At 38.7% G+C, this 23,479-nt stretch overlaps 1 protein-coding gene and 2 non-coding genes across 3 annotated transcripts; 1 reads left to right on the forward strand and 2 right to left on the reverse strand.

Annotated features, from left to right (window-relative positions):
• Positions 1–1,413: 1,413 nt before the first annotated feature.
• Positions 1,414–2,352, reverse strand: LOC116883828 (putative olfactory receptor 2W6). Its single transcript, XM_032885087.1, has one exon. It carries the CDS (start codon positions 2,350–2,352, stop codon positions 1,414–1,416), a length of 939 nt encoding a protein of 312 aa, XP_032740978.1.
• Positions 2,353–21,597: 19,245 nt separating this feature from the next.
• Trnae-cuc lies at positions 21,598–21,669 on the reverse strand. Its single transcript has one exon. It is a non-coding gene; the product is annotated as a tRNA-Glu (tRNA).
• Positions 21,670–22,226: 557 nt separating this feature from the next.
• Positions 22,227–22,299, forward strand: Trnaf-gaa. Its single transcript has one exon. It is a non-coding gene; the product is annotated as a tRNA-Phe (tRNA).
• The last annotated feature ends 1,180 nt before the right edge of the window (positions 22,300–23,479 follow it).

Genomic DNA, 23,479 nt, shown 5'->3' on the forward strand with positions numbered 1-23,479 from the left:
ACACACACACACACACACACACACACACACACACACACACACACCTGCTCCCAATATTCTTTGCCTGTCTGCCATTCTTTGTCTGGAACTGGGACCCGAGGAGATTTCCTCCTTCCGTGTTAGCATGTGTTCTGGTACTGTACTCTAGGAAGGTGAGAAATCTCTGACTGTCTGAAGTTCTGAGTGGGTGTGTGCTGTTGGCATGGCTACAGATATTACAAGGACTTCAAAACTTCCAACCCATAGGAAAATAATAAAGCCTTCCTCCTCAGGGGTTCATATATGCAATGTGTGCAAAAAAATGTCCACAATAGCTTTCTCCTAGTCCTCTGCAAATTTATGGCATGAAGATTGCTTCCCTACAGTGATGCCTCTTTCTGGCATTAACTAAACCTGTCTTCTTGTTCAGCTCTAAGTAATAACCTTGCTTCTTTGTTTATCTGTCTGTATAAACCCTACCTTTGGTTCTCAGACTACTGAAACAATGGAATCCAAGAAATAGGGATTTTCCTAAGAATCTCATGTTGAGCAAAGGAAAAGAGTGAAGACTATTGCCAACCAGAGGAGTTTGTTTCCTGAAGAGAGATTTCACTCAGTTCTGACAACTTGCCACACAACCTTATGGGAGAAATCAGCATGATGTTAATGCTGGGTAGGGCCATACCTCAGAAATTCAAAAGCCAGAAATAAAGACAGAAGGTGACAGCCTCCTTATAACAATAGCTATGGGCCAAGCAGTGACCTGATGCCATTAATTCTCATGGAGTACACTATTGGTGCTGAGATTCTGGACTATAGCCATAGTGCCACCACGCCCTTGCAAAAACAAGTGTCAACAATGAACTGTGCATGCTGACATGAACTTACTTTTAGAATTTAAATTTTGGAGAATTTTTAAGAAGAAGGGCCTTAAATATAGATCCTACATGTTTTATTGGTACTACAAATATGGGATAATAGATTAGTAGAATAGCAATGACAATAAAAATGGATGGATTTCTGCTGTCTTTAGATATCTCAGTTAACACACAAGAACATAAAACATGATTCATTGTTTTCATGTGGCCACTCAATCCACTTAAACCCATATAAAGGGGACAAAAGCTTAAATATTTGTGAATAGCTACCTCCTACTACTTCTCCTTGTTCCCTCTTCCCTCCTCCCTCTTCATAATTGCTTTTCTCATTGATCTGATAAAACACCTGAACATACACAGCTTAAAAAAAGAAGTGTTTATTTTGGCTCCAGTTTCAACACATCCACCGCATCATAGTGAAAGCCAACACTGTGCCTGAGAAAATTCTAGGTACAAGATGATGCCAGAGGGTTAGTCCTGAATGGACTGATTGCACTACCTATGAAAAGGGCCAAGCTCTATCTCCACATTCTGGTTGAATATTTTTCCATTGACCTCACACTTTGGCAGAATGCTTGCACATTCCTAGAATTCTCTTCACTGCATTCTTTACATCTTTGTTTCTTAAGGTATAGATCAAAGGGTTAAGACTGGGGGTGACAATGGTGTAAAAAAGGGTAAAAAACTGTCCTTCCTCATGGGATATGGTATTTTGTGGTTTCATGTACATATAAATGAGTGTTCCGTAAAACAGAGTTACTACCGTGAGGTGGGAACCACATGTATTAAGGATCTTTCTCCACCTTGTTGCCGACTTGATCTTCATCACAGCTTGAGTAATAACTGCATAGGAGATGAGAATTAAAGATAGAGGTACTAGAAGAAATATAACTCCAAGAGTAAACACAACAATCTCAATTACTCTGGAATAAACACAAGTCATCTTGATCAATGCTGGCATTTCGCAGAAAAAATTATCCACTTCCCGGTGCCCACACCTTGGCAACTTCAAAGTCAAGGGACAAAGAATTAAGGCACTGCCAAGACCACCCAACCAGGCTGACAGAACCATCTTCTGGCAAAGAACAGGATGCATTATTACTGTGTAGTAAAGAGGTTGACAGACAGCAGCATAGCGGTCATAGGCCATCACAGCCAAGAGGAGACATTCTGTCGCTCCCAGATCCAGGGCAAAGAAGAACTGGAGCGCACAGCCTCCATATGTAATAGACTTCTTTGGGCCCCATAGATTTACCAACATCTGTGGGACAATGCTAGTAGTATAACAGAGGTCCACGAAAGACAAATTAGATAAGAAGAAATACATGGGAGTATGGAGCTGAGAGTCCAGATAGGACACTAGAATAATGGTTGTGTTTCCTACCAGAGTCACAAGATAGAAGACAAAGACAACTGCAGAGATAATGTGCTCCAGTTGGGGTTGACTGGAAAATCCCAGAAGGATGAAGTCTGTCTCGGAGCTTTTGTTGTTCATTTCCTTTGCTCCTTTGAAAAAACTAGGAAATGATAGTATAATAATCAAAAAAAATTTCAGCCTTGGGTGGAATGGAAAGACTCTGACTTTTGTCATGAGTGTTTAAAATCCATGCATCTGCATGTATCTTCTCATTACACCATATTTTAAACTATTTATCAATGACCAGAGTTTCTTCATAGCTACTTGTAGCCAAGTGTTCCTACAATGTTCTGAACTCTGTCTTTGTGCACTAGAAATCATTAAAAACTATGAGTATGCCATAGCATCTCACTCATGGTTCTGTGTGTTTTGATTTTGTGTTAAAGCATAACAATTATAAAAGTGAGAGTACATACTTTATATGTTATATATACATATATAATATATATAAACATGTATGTGTGTGTGTGTGTATGTGCATGCACGTGTATGTGTGTGTCAGGGCTTTAAACTGTTACCTGTGCTGGCCTTGAATCACCATACCCTGCTGGCATGGAAAAGACCTTGAAATTTTCCCCTGGAACTATGGCATTTATCACTTGATTGTGATTAATCTTTCCTTTATCAAAGGAACTGAGCTTCAAACAAGCTTTTTAATATTTTACATGCTCCACCACTTGATAACAGAATCACTTTTTCTTATATTCATTTACAAATGCCTGCATCCCCACCATTATAATTATAATAATCACACCACCTCCTCTTCTATGTTCTACTCTGTTCAACATCATAGGCTTTGTGCTTTCTCTATATCAGCTTTGATGTTCACTACACTTTTTTGTGATTGCTGGTGATATGTCATTGTTTGCAAAGAAATGATAACCTTTCTAAGTATTAACCTTTATGCTTTCACCCCATTTTAATAAGTATTGTGCCCTGCATTCTGCTTTACTTTTCAGATTCAGGGTTAAACATTGAACTAGTTCTAGAATCTTTCTGCCATCGCAGACACAACAGCTTCCGGTTATCCAACCACTCTACCGAAGTAGCCAGGCAGATGATAAGCAAAAGATAGTTCATAGGATAAGCATCGAGGTGACTGTCCTCAAATTCATCAATCATGAATGGGTTTTCTGGTTACTATGCAGCTCGTAATGGAAGAACTATCAACTAGTTACCTTTAGAAGAGAATAAATAGGGAATAAAACAGTCATCAATCTTACTATTTCTGATTTATGTGGCATATCCTTACAAACATGCAATGTTTAGTCATACAATATCGTTTTTGTCAGTGAGCTATGACCATGAACATTAGAACTAGAGTTTCTTATATTTATAGTGTTCTTAGGGGCATGAAAAATAAAGACTTGTGTTCATTAAAATAAGATAGGGATAAATTGTCATCGTATAAACCTTAGTTAGAGCATGAAAATGTTTTAATTATAAAAAAGGAAGATTTATTCACAAATTATGTGGATTGAAAATGTAGTTTTCCTAGTATGAATGTGTTAACTACCTGAGTATAAGATTTTTATATTAGTAGAATGTCTCCGAAGTCAAGCATAGTGCTTAGATGAGTTTGTTTTCTTTTCTGTTTTCTTTTTCCTTGGGTGTGATGCTTTTTGAGACAAAGTTTTATAGCTCAAACTGACCCTGAACCTGCTATGTAGCCTTGAATTCCTGATCTCTCTGCCTTTCTCAAGTACTGGAATTGCAGGAATGCGCCACCATCCCTTGATAAACTTCAAGCAATTTTCATGACATTAAATCTCAGGCACAAACTTTACTCTTGGGCAATAATTTAACCTATTTGAATACTAAGCTCTTTGTATGTGAAAAAAATGTAACTATATTCACTTCTTTGGTGGTAGGTTATTGAAACTCATGAAAGTTCTAAAACCTGGGCTTACATTTAAATTTAAAAGGACAGACTACCCACACTTCAAACAAGCATTATTCTCCCTGACCCCCTCATTTTTTGCATTACTAGTTTTACATGACAGTTTAGAGTTAAACTAAAATGTCTTGATTTTTTTTAACCTGGCTTCTAAAATGTACAAATGTACTTCTATGTGCAACACATAGTACAATACGTATGCTGTGCACAGAAACCTTGGGGCAGAAGTCTTCAGCTCCCAAAATGCTGTGATTACAAATTACCTAGGGTCATTGGATTTCTTAAAGCTGAGAATGTTCAGAATTTAAAACACCATGACTTCTAAAGTGGAAACAGATCTCAGAAGTTGTGACTTAGCCTTCTGCAGCAGAGATATCTTTTCCAGAAAGCTTGCAACAACTCCTACTGCATATGAGCAGTGAAGGGAATCTGCATTCTCTCTAAGTGGCGCCTCATACTTAGACCAGGCACAAACTCTCCTTCTGGTGAAGTCTCAGCACTGACCCTTTCTTTTGATTCCTAAATTAACAGCAGTAGTAGTCTATTCACCATAGCTTCACATCTAAAATGGCATTTATTAATAAGTAAAGCAGATGCAATAGTGAAATAAGGAAGATGACAAGTAGATAAACAGTCTAGTAACTAGGACACAGGCAAAAAACAGTACAACCACCCCAGAAGCCTTCTCTACATCTCACTCTTTATAACTCTTTCTGAACCATCCACCTCCATGATGCTTACTGGGTGATGATCCTTACTTTTCATTTTATTAGATTAAGCATGTAAATATAAGTGTATATTGGGTCATTTAACTTATCAAAAAATGGAGGTTCAACGAGATGGCTCAGCTTTAAAAGGCCCCTATGTGACAAGTCTGAAAACCTGAACTTCATTGTCAGAACCCACATAATGGTGAAAAAAGAGAAGCAACTTTCAGTAGTTGTTCCTTGGCCATATGGCTAACACACAAACATACACGCACATACCATACAAAAATAATAATAAAAGCATTAAATATATCTTGTTTCTTTTAGCTTCAGAAGCTATTATCAAATAAACTCTTTGATTTCTCTTTGCACACAGAGCACTTTACCAGATGTTCCTTGTGCTGTGTGACCTTGAACTGGTTTTGTTGCTTTCCAGGGGCCAGCAGGGTTCATCCATGGTTTAAATTATGAAATCAAGGTTGAATGCAATGCTGTAAAGAGGCAGCACTACAGAAGAAAGCTGGGATCATCTGTGATCCCCGTACCTTGCTAAAACACATGCCAATATTTTAGATTCAAACTTTACTGACTCTTCATAAACCTTGAATCACCCGAGACCCTGAGCATCCTTGTTAAAAATGCCCAGCAGAAGTGCTCATGGTAATTTCATGTTTTAACATGTTTGTGTTTTAACCATTCCATTTGTCGATTTAGAGGCCTTAGACCTCAAATTTTGGGTGTTTTTTAACTTTAATGTGAAATGAGTATGATATTAAAAATGAGAGTTAGAACACTACTTGAAGGCATCAGTGGTAAAAGGGGGGCCTACTCCATTTAAAACAAAGCTGGCATGTCATGGGTATATTTCAGTTTCCAATTTAACGTATTATTTCATTTACTAAGCTATGTGAACTAAGCATACCTGGGCATAATTTGATATATATGTTTGAAACTGTCTTAATACTCAAAACATGTTAAGTGATCATTTATTTATTACTGATAAACCCAGAGGAATGCTGTTGTCATACAAAGTCCAAACAGGAAAAGATAAGGTCAAAGGGAGTTAAGATCCTGGGATCAGACAACCCGTACAACTACTGCCTCCGGTCTCTGCTGCTCCTTTACTGTATGAACTCTCTCAGGCTGATTGGCTTTTATACAGTCTTGGTTTCTTTCACCAGCAGTTGTCAAACAGCCCCTGCTTGTTCCATACTTGGAGAAGATTTACATAGCAGAGTAAATCTAGAATATTTATCACAGTGCTCGGTGCCTGAAGGTCATCAGAAACATCAAAGTATACAAACTAATCTGCTCTAATGAGGCCTACACTTTCTTTTCTGTTGCATGCAGCAGCCAATACTCACCGAGGACAAGATAATTAGAATATGTTTCCAGCCAGGGATAGTCTGAAGTTATTATGCTTTTCTCTAGTTCAAATGTGCCCATGTTCCCACTTAAGATGATCTCTCCTTTCGTTAATATCACAGTGAAAGTCCTTGTGCATGAGGATCTGAAAAAGCTGAAAATAAAGTTGCATGGACCACCAGCCTTATTTATATCAATCCCACAAAGCCATAATAAAAGCAACAGTTGGACTAAGGTTCAATAGTAATAGTATCGATTTAATTTGAGTGGCTGGATTAAAATTAGATCTGAAGACAATTTAAGAATCAGTGAGTCAGTCTTGGCTAGCCATTTTTGTTACAATATGTGAAACTGTTTATGGCATCTTTTTACTCATTATTACACTTACTGTTTTGTATGAGGACGCTGTGTTCTTCAACTTGTATTCCAAGGCTACTTGACTACAGCAAGGAAGTACTTGTGCACAACCCTAAAGGCTACTCTGTTGGTGTGGTTTGGGCCCGAGGGAATTGGTGTCCCACAGAGGTGATTAAGGAAATTTATGACTATAGTCAGAATTCTATCCACACAACCATTTTATGATGAATTCCCTTAAGACAATGCTTTCACCTCTTCTTTTTGTTTTATACTTCAAAAACAATTATATTTCAAAAGAAATTAATTTCATTGATAGATTTAAATATGTAGTATTAAGATTATATTAAAAATCAGAAGTGTGAGATTTCTATCTATGAAGATTAATACATAATTTGAAATGTCTTTTGATCAATTGGTATCAGGACAAAGAACTTGTTACCTAAGTGTTCCAGCTAAAGAACGGAAAATGGTTGATCTCTTAACGTATTTCTGAAGTAATCATACTAATTAGTAATGAGTTATATTATCCTTGTTCCATTGTCAATGAATAACAATGAATAACAGATGAGAAAAAAATTTGGCTTTGGTCCCATATCCTTTTTACAAGTGAAAATTCTTGAGGCTACCTTCAGTTTAATGACTGGAAATTTAACACTAGCTGAGAGCCTCCTGCCTTCCCACTCTTGCCTATCTGATTCATATGAAATCATAGTGATGAATCATGTTCATTACACACTTATGTTAAAAAGAATATACTTAAAAAGAATATACATAACTTACCCCACACTCATATGTGAGTGCTTAAATAGCCCTTCGTTCATAAGCTTATTTGCTTTGAATTTAAGCAAAGAAATCATAGTTTATGGCACTGTGGAGGATTTTCTTTTTCTCACATAATAGTTTTGTCAGATTTATTTGATAAGTTGTATCTAGCTGTGACTCACTGACCATTGGATGAGCATGTAGTTATAGACTCCCTTGTGGATAGACATTCACACAGATTACAGTCTTTAGCTTATGTGAATGGCTCCATGATGAGTGATTTCGTGTAAGTCTAACTGAACACACACTCAAGAAAGTCGTGGTATCTGTGCCTAATATAGGGAAATTTCTGGTGTATGGAATATGTTAGAATTCTCCAAAATAAATTTCATTAGTTTGTCCTACACTTATCACATATAGATTATTCTATTGATCTACATATTCTTCAGCACATAGCATGATAGACATTCAAATTATTGCCAGTTGAAATGTTATAAATGCTATCTACCTGTGGCCTTGTTGTGCTGTAGGATTCTGATAAAAGAGTCAAGACATCAAGGTTTCCTCAGGAAAAAGGTGTTAATGTCAAGAAGACTTGAATGATTTCTTGTTCATAAAGAACCCAAATGATAGGGGCTGGAGAGATGGCTCAGAGGTTAAGAGCACTGTCTGCTTTCAATTCCCAGCAACCACATGATGTCACAACCATCTATAATGGGATCTAATGCCCTCTTCTGGCACATAGGCATATATGTGAATAGAGCACTCATATGTATAAAATAAATAAATAAAAGTCTTTTAAAAAGAAAAAAGAATAATCCAAATGGTTAAAAAGAAATGGGGATGTGCTCTATTCACATATAGAGCTGTATAAAATAAAGTCTTTAAAAAGAAAAAAGAATCCAAATAATTAAGAAAAAGTGGGAGTGGGGGGTGATCTTTTCTTCTTTGACTCCATATCTAGTAATTCACTGATTTAAAAAAAATTAAGCTTGGATTCTAAGAATGTCCTGGATGTAGAGAAAAGGAGGGACAATGGGGCATGTAGCAAGGGCTCCTGTAAGCATTTTAGCAAAGACTAAACCACATAGTAACTTTTGTGTCCTTTCTTCGGGGTCTCTGGAAAGGCATACTAAGTATGGCTGGGGTTGTAGTCAAGGTTAATATATATTCAAGAACAGTGCTTGACCTGCATGGCTGTTTTTGTTTCCCTTTTCTCTGGCTCTTAGGGCCCTTAACTGTCTTTGATGCTCGATTCCCTTGAGGATCAATGTGCATCATCCTGGCTTATGTTCCTACAGCATCATCACATGGGTGGCTGGTTTTTCTTTCATTCAAGGTTTCAATAATACCAGAGACAGACCTTGTCACCAATGAGACTCTGTAAGATGTGATCAAATGGGCACCCAGTGCTAAAATCATGACATCTACGAAGATTTTAAGGACACCAAAAGTTGAAAATTATCCTCACCACCCAATTCATTCTATGAAGCTACAATTACACTTATACGAAAACCACACAAAGACCCAGTAAAGAAAGAGAACTTCAGACCAATTTCCCTTATGAATATTAATGCAAAAATACTCAATAAAATTCTCACAAAATGCATCCAAGAACACATCAAAACAATTATCCATTATGATCAAGTAGGCTTCATCCCAGGGATGCAGTGATGCTTCAATATACAGAAATCCATCAATGTAATTCTCTATGTAAACAAACTCAAGAAAAAAACTACATGATCATCTCATTAGATGCCGAGAAAACATTTGACAAAATTCAACACCCCTTAATATTAAAAGTCTTGGAATTCAAGGCCCATACCAAAACATAGAAAAAGCATACAGCAAAACAGTAGCCAACATCAAGCTAAATGGAGAAAAACTTGAAGCAATTCCATTACAAACAGAGATTACACAAGGCTACCCATTCTCTCTTTATCTCATCAATATAGTACTTGAAGTCCTAGCCAGAGCAATTAGACAACAAAAGAGGTCAAAGGGATGCAAATTGGAAAGGAGAAGTCAAAATATCGGACTGGAAAGATGGCTCAGCGGTTAAGAGCACTGACTGCTCTTCCAGAGGTCCTGAGTTCCCAGCAACCACATGGTGGCTCACAGCCATCTGTAATGAGATCAGATCCCCTCTTCTTTTGTGTCTGAAGTCAACTACAATAAATAAGTCTTAAAAAAAATCACTATTTGCAGATGATATGATAGTGTACTTGAGTGACCCCCGCCCCAGAGCCTGATATTCCAGGAAAGTGGCTGAATATACTCAAAGGATAAACAGGCTAAGAAAAAAATTAGAGAAACCCCCTACATAAACAATAGTCACAAATAATATAAAATATCTTGGTATGACTGTAACCAAGCAAGTAAAAGATCTGTATGATAAGAATTTCAAGTCGCTGAAGAAAGAAATTGAAGAAAATCTCAGAAGATGGAAAGATCTCCCAGACTCATGGATTGACAGAATGAACAATGTAAAAATGGCCATCCCGCCAAAAGCAATCTACAAATTCAATGCAATTCCCATCAAAATTCCAACTCAATTCTTCATAGAGTTGGAAACAGCAATTTGCAAATTCGTTTGGAATAACAAAAAACAAAAAACAGGAAATCGAAAACCATACTCAACAATAAAGGAACTTCTAAGGGAATCACCATCCCTGACCTCAAGCTGTATTACAGAGCAGTAGTAATAAAAACTGTATGGTATTGGTACAGAGACAGGCAGGTAGATCAGTAGAATAGAATTGAAGACCCAGAAATGAACCCACACACTTGATTTTTGACAAAGGAGCTAAAACCATCCAATACAAAAAAGATAGCATTTCAATAAATGGTGCTAGTTCTACTAGAGGTCAGCATGTAGAAAAATGCAAATTGATCCATTCTTGTCATCCTGTATAAAGCTTAAGTCCAAGTGGATCAACAACCTCCACATAAAACCAGATACACTCAAACTAACAGAAGAAACAGTGGGGAAGTGCCTTTAACACATGGGCACTGTGGAAATTTTCCTGAACAAAACACCAATGGTTTATGCTCTAAGATCAACAGTTGACAAATGGGACTTCATAAAATTGCAAAGCTTCTGTAAGGCAAAGAACACTGTCAATAGGACAAAGTGGCAACCAACAGATTGGGAAAAGATCTTTACCAATCCTATATTTGATAGAGAGCTAATATCCAATATATACAAAGAACTAAAGAAGTTAGACTCCAAAGAGTCAAATATCCCTATTAAAAATGGATTACATAGCTAAACAAAGAATTCTGAGCTGAGGAATATCAAATGGATGAGAAGTACCTAAAGAAAAGCTCAACATCCTTAGTCATCAGGGAAATGCAAATCAAAATAACCCTGAGATTCCACTTCACCCCAGTCAGAATGTCTAAGATAAAAAACTCAGGTGACAACAGATGTTGGCAAGGATGTGGAGAAAGAGGAACACTTCTCCACTGTTGATGGGATTGCAAGCTGGTACAACTGCTCTAGAAGTCAGTCTGGTGGTTCCTCAGAAAATTGGATATAGTACTACCTAAAGATCCAGCTATACCACTCCTGAGTATACATCCAAATGATGTTCCAACATATAACAAGAACACATGTTTCTCTATGTTCATAGCAGCCTTATTATAATAGCCAAAAGTTGGAAAGAACCCAGATGCCCTTCAACAGAGGAATGGATACAGAAACTGTGGAACATCTACACACACAATGGAGTACTACTCCGCTATCAAAAACAAAGGCTTCATGAAATTCATAGGCAAATGAATGGAACTAGAAAATGTCATCCTGAGTGAGGTAACCCAATCACAAAAAAACACATGGTATGCACTCACTGATAAGTGGATATTAGCCCAAAAGCTCAGATTACCCAAGATACAATCCACAAACCACATGAAGCTCAAGAAGAAGGACAACCAAAGTGCAGATGCTTCAGTCCTTCTTAAAAGGAGGATTAAAAATATTCATAGGAGAAGATATGGAGACAAAGTTTGGAACAGAGACTGAAGGAATGACCTTTCAAAACCTGCCCCATCTGGGGATCCAACCCATAATTATACAGCCACCAAACCTAGACAGTATTGATGAAGCTAAAAAGTGCATGCTGACAAGAGCTGTTTCCTGAGAGGCTAGGCCAGGGCATGACAAATATAGAGGTGAATGCTAGCAGCAAACCATTGAACTGAGAACAGGGTCCCCATTGGAGGAGTTAGAGAAAGGATTAAAGGAGCTGAAGGGGTTTGCAACCCCATAAGAGCAACAATACCAACCACCCAGAGCTCCCAGAGACTAAACTACTACCCAAAGACTACACATGGACAGACCCATGGCTCCAGGTGCATATGTAGCAGAGGATGGCCTTGTTGGGCACCAATGAAAGGACAAGCCCTTGATCCTGCCAAGGCTGGGCCCCCCAGTGTAGGGGAATGTCAGGGCAAGAAGGGGGTGTTAGAGAGGGGGAACACCCTCATAGAAGAAGAGAGAGGGGGATAGGATAGGGGACTTATGGATGGGAAACAGGGAAAGGGAATAACATTTGAAATGTAAATAAAAAATATCCAACTTAAAAGGGGCGGGGGAGGGGGCTGAAGAGATGGCTTAGTAGCTAGAAGAACTTTTTCAGAACACCCAGATGAGGTGATTCACAACTATCCTTAATTCATCTTTGTGTGTGTGTGTGTGTGTGTGTGTGTGTGTGTGTTTGTGTGTGTGTGTGTGTGTGTGCGCATGCACGTGCATGCGCTTCATGGGGGTGGTGTCCAATGCCCTCTTCTGGCCTCTTAAGGCATCTTCAGCCACTACTAAACATGCACACAGGCACACAAGCATGCACATGTGTGTGTATTACATGTAATAAAATAAAAACAAGACAAAGGAGATCTATTTTTTTGAAAGTAGCATCATCTGACCTGTGCTATGCTGAACTGTCTAAGACATTGTTGAGGGTCTGACGGTCCAAGAAGTTGATTATTTAAATGTGGATGGTTGTGGCAAAACTTTCATTCACTAATTCTTGGTCATTGATTCCTTCATTAGCTAGCTCACTATGACAGTCTGGCCTAGAGACGGATGGTGTAAAAACTCCTGTGTGCACGTGCATGAACCCTGTATAAAATAGCATTAGTACAGCAACTCTTCATAATTGCAGAAATACTGTTAGTATCAAGCTACTAGTGATAAACACATCAGAACCACGAAGTCCTCAGACACATAGTGGTTTGTTTAAAGACACACATGCTTGTGTTATTCACTGAAAATGATTTTGAGCATTGACACTATGCTAGGCACTGTTCTAACCTCTGAGGATAGGTCAGGGTTATATATACACCTTAAACATAGTAAGTAAGTCAGTTGTATACTTGGAAACTGTCAGGAGTAGAGCTGTTGGGGTGAGGGGAAGGGGAAGAGTTATTGTAATATAGATATAGATAGATAGATAGATAGATAGATAGATAGATAGATAGATAGATAGAGATAGATAGGTATAGATATAGATATGATTTGCACTTCTGGTTTAATGCAGTTGAATGATAAACTGCTGTGTATCATGCCTAAACCTCTGGACTTAATTCCCATCATTTAAAGAGATAAATAAATAAATAACAGTTATGTGGTTGTAACGAGAAAAAGGAAGGAAGGAAGGAAGGAAGGAAGGAAGGAAGGAAGGAAGGAAAGAAAGAAGGAAGGAAGGGAATGGGGACAAAGGACATCCTTATCTCATTCCTAAATTCAGTAGGATTCCTTCAGGTTTTTCCCATGTAGAATACTGTTGACTGTGGGTTTGTCATATACCTGCTGAGGTATGTTCTCTCCAGGTCCACTGTGTTTAGGAACTATATCATGAAGGCATGTTGAATTTGATCAGTTTTTTTTCCTGCATCTATTGAGATGATTATGTGATTTTTGTCTTTAAGCCCACTTATATGATTAACTACACTTATTAAGTATTTTGAATCATGTCTAAAATAAATCCAACTAGATTATAGTGGATGATACTTTTTATATGTGTCTGTAGGTGGGTTGTAAGTATTTATTGAGCACTTTTGCATGTACATTCATCAGGGATATTGGCCTGGTTTTTTGTTTTTCTTCGGTGTATGTGTGTTTGTGTGTTTCTCAGTGAAGGTTGGTTTTGTTTGGCTTGTTTTAAAAACATTATTTATATATATTGAGAGAGAGAGAGAGAGAGAGAGAGAGAGAGAGAGAGAGAGAGAGAGAGAGAGAGAAACATAAAGTTGAACGAACAGGTAAGAAGGTGAGGAAGATCTGAAAGGAGTTTGGGGATAAAAACATGATTAACATCATTCTACAAAAATTTTTCAACGAAAAAATAGCTTAAAATCCAATTTATAAATTAAATGAAAAATGGAGAAGTACAAATTTTTTTTATTTTTTCGGAGCTGGGGACCGAACCCAGGGCCTTGCTAGGGCCTTGCTCTTGCTAGGCAAGCGCTCTACCACTGAGCTAAATCCCCAACCCACAAATTTTTATTTAGAGAAGTTTTTAGCTAAACTTTTAATGTTGAAATTCTCTAGTATCAGATATGTTAGACTTAAATAATTGATATATAGTTGATTGTTTAAATAGCTTTCCTATAGATGTGTTGAAATTAATAAAATGACACATGGATTTGTTCCCATTCATCATATGCTTGTGGACACTCTCTCATTCTAAATACAATGACAGTGAAGTCATTTATCTTGATTCAGCCAATAAATGTCTATATTGAGTGTTTATAAAATAAATAAATAAAAATAAAACATCAGTGAATGATTCTTCTTACTCTGTCAATTGCACAAGCTAAGCTAGGATGTTTTACCACATGTTGCATTGGCTGTGGCCACACTCCTGTGACTAAATCCTAGCTGGCAGCTCATATGAAGCTAAGACTTCCAAGGTGGCTTCATTAAAGACTGGTACCAGACCTAGAGTGTCAATCTCCAGAAAGTATTCATTTTACAAAGATAAACCATCTTTCCATGAGTTTGGAAGGCTCTAGGAAAAAGAAGTAGAAATTTTCAAGCCTCTTCTAGCACTTTCTCATGCCAAAACACATCACAGAACCATACAAAGGGATGGGAAAATAAATTGACAGTAAGAGTAGATTTCTTGGTGGTCATATTTATAAGAAATCTACCAAAATATAATCCCACTCACAAAATTAACAGATACTGAATTTTTTTCAAAAACACACAACAATGTAAATGCAGATATGACTGCAATCAACATATACCTTTAAAAATGATTTTAACAGGCTCAGCTCTCCAATCAAAAGACAGAACTGACTGAAAGGATTAAAGGCAAACCCATCCTTCTATTGTCTACAAGAAAATCATCTTAGCTTTAAAGACAGGCACCATCTTAGATTAGACTGAAAAGATGGACAAAATTTCTCCAAACAAATGGAATCAGGAAGCAGTAGGCATTGGTATTCTAATAGCTGATAAAATAGACTTTAAGCAAACAAACAAACAAACAAACAAACGAACAAAAAAAGAGTCAAGGAGCCAGAGGAGTCAAGGACAACACAAGAAGACCTACGAAATCCTGGCTCAGGACTCACAGAGACTAAACTATCAATCAAAGAATATGCAAGGACTGGGTCTGAGGCCCCAACATATTTGTGGCAGATGTGCAGCCTCATCTTCACGTGGGTCCCCTAACAATTGGAGTGTAGGGGAAGGGGCTGTCTCTGACTCTGTTGCCTGCCCTTGGATTCCCTTCCCCTACCTGGACTGCCTGGTTAGGCCTCAGTGGGACAGGATGTGTTTAGTCCTGCTAGGACTAGATGTCCCAGGGTGCAGTGGCACCAAACAGGGGCATCCCCCTCTCTGAGGAAAAGGGGGGTGTCATGAGGGGAGGGATTTGTCGGGGCAGGACTAGGAGGAGAGAAGAGAGGGGGCTGCTATTGAAATGTAATAGAATTAATTAATTAATTAATTAATTAATAGACAAACAAGGTCACATCACTCTAACCAAGGGAACAACTAACCAAGAAGACATTACAATACTAGGTTTATATGTGCCAAATTCTGGCTCATCCAATTTCATAAAAAGTATATTACTCGAATTAAAGACACATATTAATATTAACCTATGAATAGTAAGTGGCTTCAGTAACCCACTTCTTACAATCAGATCATCTGAACAAAAACAGAGAAGCTGGAGAGATGGCTTGTTAGTTAGTACTTGTTCTTGTAGAGGACGGGATTTGAGTCTCAGAATTCACAACCATCCATAACTCCAGCTCCAGGGAATTCAACACCTCCATAGGCAAGCACATGATATACAGACAAACATGCAAGCAAAACACTCATACACATAAAATAAAATAAATATTTAAAAAATAAAAAATATAGGGGCCCCAGTGGAAGGGGAAGTCCTTGATCCTGCCAAGGCTGGACCCCCAGTGAACGAGATTGTTGTAGGGAGGGCGGTAATGGGGGAGGATGGGGAGGGGAACACCCATATAAAATGGGAGGGAGAGAGGCTAGGGGGATGTTGGCCTGGAAACCAACATTTTGAAATGTAAATAAGAAATACCCAATTTAATAAAGATGGAGAAGGAAAAAAAGCTCTCCACAAACTCAAGAAAATAAAATAAAATAAAAAATAAAATAAAATGTCAGAATTAAATGGCATTGTACATCAAATGGACTAACAGATATCTATAAAATATTTGACCCAAACAGCACAGAAGTGTCTCTAAAATAAACCCCTTCCTAGTTCACAAAATAAATGCTAATAATTCAGAAAGATTGAAACGAGTCTAGGTATCCTATAGTGCAATAAAACTTACAACAAACTAATCTCTAGTAAGTATACAAATCTATAGACATTAGTCAATTCATTATTGGATGATGAATGAGCCAAAGAAGAAATCAGGAAGAAATTTAAAAGGGGAACACCCGTATTGGGGAGGGGAAGGGGATGGGAGATTATGGACAGAAAACCGGGAAAGGGAATAACATTTAAAATGTAAATAAAGAAATATATCTGATAAAAAATAAAATTCAAAAAAATAAATATAACTATAATTTCATCTAAAAAAATTCTAGAACACAATAAAATGAAAATTCAACATAACAAAATTCTGGGACACATTAAAAATTCAATGGGAGAAATTTACATCTCCAAGCGCCTCCATTAAACAATTAGAAAGTGCTTTCCTTTTGCTGCTGCATCTGCAGCCATGAGTATGCTCAGCTACAGAAGAGGCTTGCCTCTAGTGTCCTGTGCTGTGGTAAAAAGAAGGTCTGGTTGGACCCCAATGAGACCAACGAAATCACCAATGCCAACTCCTGTCAGCAGATCAGGAAGCTGATCAAAGATGGGCTGATCATCAGAAGCCTGTGACTGTCCATTCCTGGGCTCGCTGCTGGAAAAACACCTTGGCCCACCAGAGGGGCAGGCATAGGGAAAAGGAAAGGGTACTGCCAACACTGGGATGCCCTAGAAGTTAACCTGGATGGGAAGAATAAGGATCCTGCACCAGCTTCTCGGGAGATAGAAAATTAAATATCTAAGCATAAACCTATACAAACAAGTGAGACATGTCTAAATATAAACTTTAAATCTTGAAAAAAGAGTTAAGGAAGATACTAGAAAATGGAAAAAGATCCAATGCTCATGAGTTAACAGAATTAATGTTGTGAAGATAACCATTCAACCAAAAGTCATTTATATACTCAACACAATCCCAAGCAAAATTTCCATCTCATTCTTCACATAAATAGAAAAATTATCCTAAAATTCATATGGAATCACAGATTTCTTAGATAGCCAAAACAATCCTGAGGGGGGCAGTAGAGAACAATACTGGAGTGATTACCATTCCAGACTTAAAAATATATTATAGAGCTGTAGTAGTAAAAACAATATGGTGCTGGCACAAAAATATATATGCAGACCAAAGGAACAAAATAGAAAAACCAAACATGAAACACGTAACTATAGCCATCTGATAGTTGATGAAGATTCCAAGCACTGGGGGAAAGAAAGGATCATCAACAAATGATGGTGGGAAAACTGAATGTCCACTTGTGGAAGAGTGAAATTAGATTCTTCTCACTCACCTTGCACCAAACTAACTCCAAAAGGATCTAAATATGTGAAAACGGAAACTGTTTAGAAGAAAACATAGGCAATACCCTAAACGAAATGTGTGTAAAGGACTTTCTGAACAGGACTCCTTTTATCCAAAAATTAATAGCAGCAAACTAGCAACTAGAACCTCATAAAATTGCATAGATTCTACACAGCTAAAGAAACAATCAGTGGAGCAAGGGGGTTCTCAGAACAGAAAAGAATCTGCCAGCTATGTAACTGACAGAAGTTTAATTTCCAGAATGTATTAAAAAGAATCAAAACAAACAAAAAACAGAATATTCAGGATGGGCCATCTGTGCTGGGCAGCCCTACCTCACCCTGTGGTTAAATGTTCATGGCATAGGAATGCAGACCGCTGACCACTGTGACCCCCTAACACCTACCAGTGAAATTTGAGATCACCTAATCCTTCTAGAGAGTTCCCCCAGTTTCCTATAAGAAGACTTTTATGCTTTTGTCTGGGGTTACCATTTCAAAGAACTGTTGACCCCTACATGCTGGTTTGTCTCTGCAGAATAAACACTCTTTGTCTTTGCATACTAACTGAGTCTGGAGTCTTCCTTCAGTGGTTTTTGGACCCTTACAGCCTTGATAGATATAGATAGATAGATAGATAGATAGATAGATAGATAGATAGATAGATAGATAGATCCTTCTCCCAGTTCCAAAGTTACCACTAAAGTGACTGAATAGAAAAGGAAGCAACAGAAGGGGGCTGCCATACAGAACTAACAGGTTAGCAGAGTTCTCTAAGGGAGAATTTATAGTCCATAATTAAAAAGACCTCTCTGGGTAGGCTTTGAGTGGCAGTCTAGTTGTAGTCTACTCAGAGTAAAGATGCTTGAAAAAATTTAATAACAATAATAATCATAATGTTATTATATAATATATATTATATATAGTAATAGTAATACATGAATTACATACTAGATGGAAAGTTGATTACCAAATAATTCCCATCAATTACTGCTGAAATGAACTATTTCACCCACAAATTTATGATTAGAAAGAGTGGTGGTTCAGAGGAGAAAGACCCCTCATAAGCTCATATGTGAGTGAATACTTCATCACCAGTTGCTGGACCTGTTTGGGAAGGGTTAGGAGATGAGGCTTGTTGGAGGAGGCGTGTCACTGGAGATGGGCTTTCTCTCCTCTCATCGCCCTTCTTCCTCCCCTCCCTCCACCCCTTGTGCTTGTGGCTGAAGATATTAGCTCTCGGTTATTGCTCTAGCTCTGTGCTCGCTGCCATTATAATCGTGGGCTCCAGCCCTCTGGAACCGTTAGCCCCAACTTAAATGCTTTCTTTCTTTCTTTTTTTTTTTTTTAAGATTTATTTTATTTATTATATATAAGTACACTGTAGCTGTCTTCAGATACACCAGAAGAGGGCATCCGATCTCTTTACAGATGGTTGTGAACCACCATGTGGTTGCTGGGAATTGACCTCTGGAAGAGCAGTCGGATGCTCTTAACCGCTGAGCCATCTCTCCAGCCCTAAATGCTTTCTTTTATAAGATACTTTACTTATGATGTCTTGTCATAGCGACAGAAAAGCAGAAAATATTACCATAAAAGCTTTTTAGAGTTGCGTAACAGGAAGTGGAATCTAGGGGGCTGAGGGGCGCATTGACAAAGAGGAAAACCTTGCAGAGGTAGGATTTTTTTCCTACAATCCCAAATCCAGTGCCTTAGATGGCTTGGACACTACTACCACACGAGAGTATTTCCTTGAAGGCCCGCTGGGTGTCGTCATTCCCCCGTCCCCTATTTGACAAGTGCTAGAGAACGCCAGTGGCCTCCGATCCCTAACCACGCAGGAAGGGGAAGGAGGCACGCAGACAACTCCTTGACCTGTGATTTGCAAAATAAAAGCCACTGCATCCCATAGCCCACCCCACTGCAGCGTTCAAGATTCATCAGTTCACCGAGAGAATTCCCACCACGCAGAAAGCCAAAGGCCGATCACTTTAAAATGCGGGATTCCAATGCTTTAAAAGAACAGTCGCTGTTATGACGTAATCTGTATTAGTAAAGTTCTGCACCCCCAACCCCCTCGTTCCTTGAACATGAAAGATTTGACTCAATTAAAAAGAGTCTAAGTCCCTCAGTCAAGGAAGATATAAAACGAAAAGGTCCGTTTCTAACAGGAAAAAAGTCTGCAAGCTCCTTCAAGTTCATCTTCCACAGGTATCTCTGCTTTGTCTTCATGTGGCCTTCTATAGGCCTAAATAGCATCGTATCACCCTGCACCCTTCTCAGCACTTAGAAGGTGTTATTTCCCAGGAAAATTAGGATAGCGACTAAGGAATAAAAAGGTGGGGGGTGGGGGGGAGTCCCAGGAAAGCCAAAGCAATATGATTTTCAACTACTTTTGCCCTGTCCGTCAATCTGAAGCTATGTGTTTTCACTTGTCGTGTGACTCTGACCTCTCTACCTCTCCAGCTCTCGCGGCCCCGTTTCTTTCCTTTCAACAGTGATCTCCCCACAAACAGCCTAACGTACGCTTCTCACAAGTCCCTAGACTTCAAAAGCCACCTTCGGCGACCGACCTGGAGCAAGTGCGCCGCCTTCTGGCATTATTTGTTTTAATGCTTTATCAGCTGCTCCTTGTCTCTTAAGAACATCAATCCAAGAGCTGATTTCTCTCTAGTGTATGCTTGTTTGGTTTTTTTGTTGGTTTGTTTTGTTTAAAGGGTGTTAAGTAGACAAGTAGAAAAATGAATAAAGAATTTCAGAGAATATGATCATATAAACAAGTGAGCATCAAGGATCCATTAGCTCGGTGGTCTAGTGTTTATTTGCCTGGTCACTTTGGAAAACGCAATGCTACCACCTGGACCCCCTTTCTCCTGATCCTAGCCAGACAGGATCACCTCAAGTACTTCTAATTGAACAGGAATGGCAAATGATTACAGAATGCAGTTACGAGTATGCTACTGGAGGTTTATAACTAAGTTCTGGCTCCGAGTGTCCAGACAAACTATAATCAACTGCCTGTCTCTATGCGTAACTGCCAAAAACAGCTCAAAGTGGTGCTCTCACCGTTCTTTATCCTCCTGCAAGGAGACATTATCGCTGCTGTCACTTGAGGGAAGCAATCAGAGTCAAGGATGGGTCTCTCTTTGAGGGGATTTATGTCATAATGGGTGATTTCCGCCAGGTTCTCTGGTGCTTGAGATTAATTCTGGTCCCTTGACATAAAATGTCTTAGAATTCTAGTTAAATACGACGCACTGAGAATTCAATGTGCCCTCCTTTTAGAAAAACTGGCTTAAAGCATTTTAAACAGTTCTCTTGTGCCAGAGGACCCTAGAAATTTTGAACCCTTCTGCTTTTTACCAATCGACACTTTTAAGGGACTCCTGCTCCAACCACCAGGAAACTTTCAGTCCTTGGGAAGCACCTCAAGTACCCACTTGTCTCCTTTACAATTTATCTCCACCACGCACTGTACAAATCCAGCCAGCTTCTCAGGAAAATGCTCTGCGAAATTTCTCTTCTCTCTGAATCACCCTATTACATGAGTTTTTAAATGTTAAAACCCGGAGAGAGATGGGGAGGGGAGAAGGAAAGTAACCGGGAGATGGTGAATCAATGACTCAACAATTAAGAACACTTGTCGCTATTTTAGTGGGTTGCGTTCCCGGAGCACCCCTACAAGTCAGCTCCGGACCGCCTCTAACTCTGCGGACACGTGGGGCATACATACACTCAGGGACAAATACTACAAATAAATGTAATAAGATTTATTTTGATTATATTTTAATACATGACTGTTCTGCATGCATGCTTGTCGGTGCGCCGCGTGGATGTCTGGTGCCCATGAGGAAAGAGGAAAGCGTTGGATTCCCTGGAGTAACCGGCTGTTAGAAATATCCCGTGGGTTCTGGCAACAGAACCGAAATCCTCTAGCAAGAGCATTTCAGCATTCAAAAGAAAAATCTCGGTCTTCACACGAACAAATAATTATTAGTAAATTTCTAAAATTTTTAGTTAGAATGGCACAAGTAAATTAATTACAAAGATGAAGCTCACTTATGAAACCGATTAATTCTAGTGTTCTGACCAAAAAGTTCGAACGAGGGTCTGTAAATAACAAAAGCCCTTCTTCCCTGACCGGGAATCGAACCCGGGCCGCGGCGGTGAGAGCGCCGAATCCTAACCACTAGACCACCAGGGAACTTGCAAGTTCTCTTATTGCAAGACCTAAGACCTGAATTGGGCAAACAACTACTTGATGTGCTCATGTTGAATTTTATTCAATTAACTAACTATAAATCGTAGCAAACCAAATCCAAAAGACATGAAAGAGTACGATAGGGTCGGTGCTCCCCTGTATGAATTGACCCAGAATACAATATAGAAAATGTATATTTACATGTTGCTATATTAAATATTAATAAGACCATTAAGGCACTTCTTGAGATAGTGTCTCAGCCCTGAGCTGTAACTCTACGAAGATAAGGCTAGCCCTGAATTTAGAGAGATCCGCCTGCCTCCACCTCTCAAATGCTAGGTTTAAAGGCGTGCACCACCACTCCCGGCACTAAAAAAGAAAAGTTTAAAAGAATAATTTAAATTGTCTCCTTGCTTTTCTCTTTATGATACAGAAAGATGTTCAAACATCGAAAATCTTAGTCAACTAACGCTGTTAGGCGTGACCACTCCTCAGTCACACCCAACCTGAACCTACGTGATAAAGCCATTAGAACTCAGCGTAAAGCATTTCAGGGTGGGGCCGAAATAGCTCAGTTGGGAGAGCGTTAGACTGAAGATCTAAAGGTCCCTGGTTCGATCCCGGGTTTCGGCAGCTGTTATTTTCTTCATGTTCTGTTTTCTTTAACAAAATTCTATATTTACTCTCTTCCTTTAGGCTTTGAGCTGTTACGCATCTTCTTCTCCAACACATCTGTTCCTCAGAACTTACCTCTTCTTTATTCGCATAAAGTTATCTCAAAAGCTTAAATCAAGCCAACATTCTTCTCATCCTCGCTGGCCCCTTCAGACTAGAAAATGTTTACATCTCCATATTTAGACGCCAGAACCGAACCCGAGTTCTCATGTCTTTGTGATGATCACGTCACACTCAGCTACAGGCTACCTACCATTCAGTCCAACTGATCGTGACCACCAACTTCCCAGTTTCCACATGTTGTGGCTCTTTTTTGGCCCTGTTTAATTTGAGTGGGATGCAAGCCAATTAACAACTGTTTGTTAAGCAGAGACTCAACTCTCCCGCCACTTTTTCCCCCTGTTTTGTATGGTGATTCTATTTCACCACTTTAGTACTATAATTTTTTAGAAATAGTTGCTTCTCGGGGCCTGTACTTTGATTTTTACTTAATTTCTCTCCTTTAAATGATTTCACATATATTTTCAAGAATAATAAAGACGTCTCATTTCTGTTGCTTAACTACTTCTTGTAACAATACCTTATAAAACTATAGTCCAGCGTCACAGTCCTGATACCAATGTTCCCTCTTGTCCTATCCCAAATACAGTAGAATGCTATACAATAAAATAAGAAGATAAATGATATGAAAGCACAAGAAAACAGCTTAAGCAGAGATGGTTCATAATTTCTTTAAAAATACGATGCTCTGCTGTTAAAGACTAAAACTCACAACCTAAAAGGGAAAAAAAATAAGATTTGTGTCTGGTTGTGTTGACAGGAGCCTTCAGGGAAGAAGAGGCAGGGAGGATCTTTGTGAGTTCAAGGCCAGCCCAGTCTACAGAGCTAATTCCAGACTAACCAGGGCTATAAAGTAAGACCCTGTTTCAAAATCAAAACAAGTAATAATTGTAACTCCTCTCTTCAGTTTTGTGTTACAGCAGGATTCGACACCTTCTGTGACTGTTTCTAATATCATTTCTGTGGAATCTCCTTTATTTAGGACTTTTTTTTTTAACATAATGGCAAACTGGAGATGGCCTGAGGCTTTGAATTTGCTAAACTTCAAAATTGACTCTGCCTTAGGCACTCCTCACCA

The sequence above is a fragment of the Rattus rattus genome, chromosome 14 (assembly GCF_011064425.1).
Source record: "Rattus rattus isolate New Zealand chromosome 14, Rrattus_CSIRO_v1, whole genome shotgun sequence".
Taxonomy (NCBI): domain Eukaryota; kingdom Metazoa; phylum Chordata; class Mammalia; order Rodentia; family Muridae; genus Rattus; species Rattus rattus.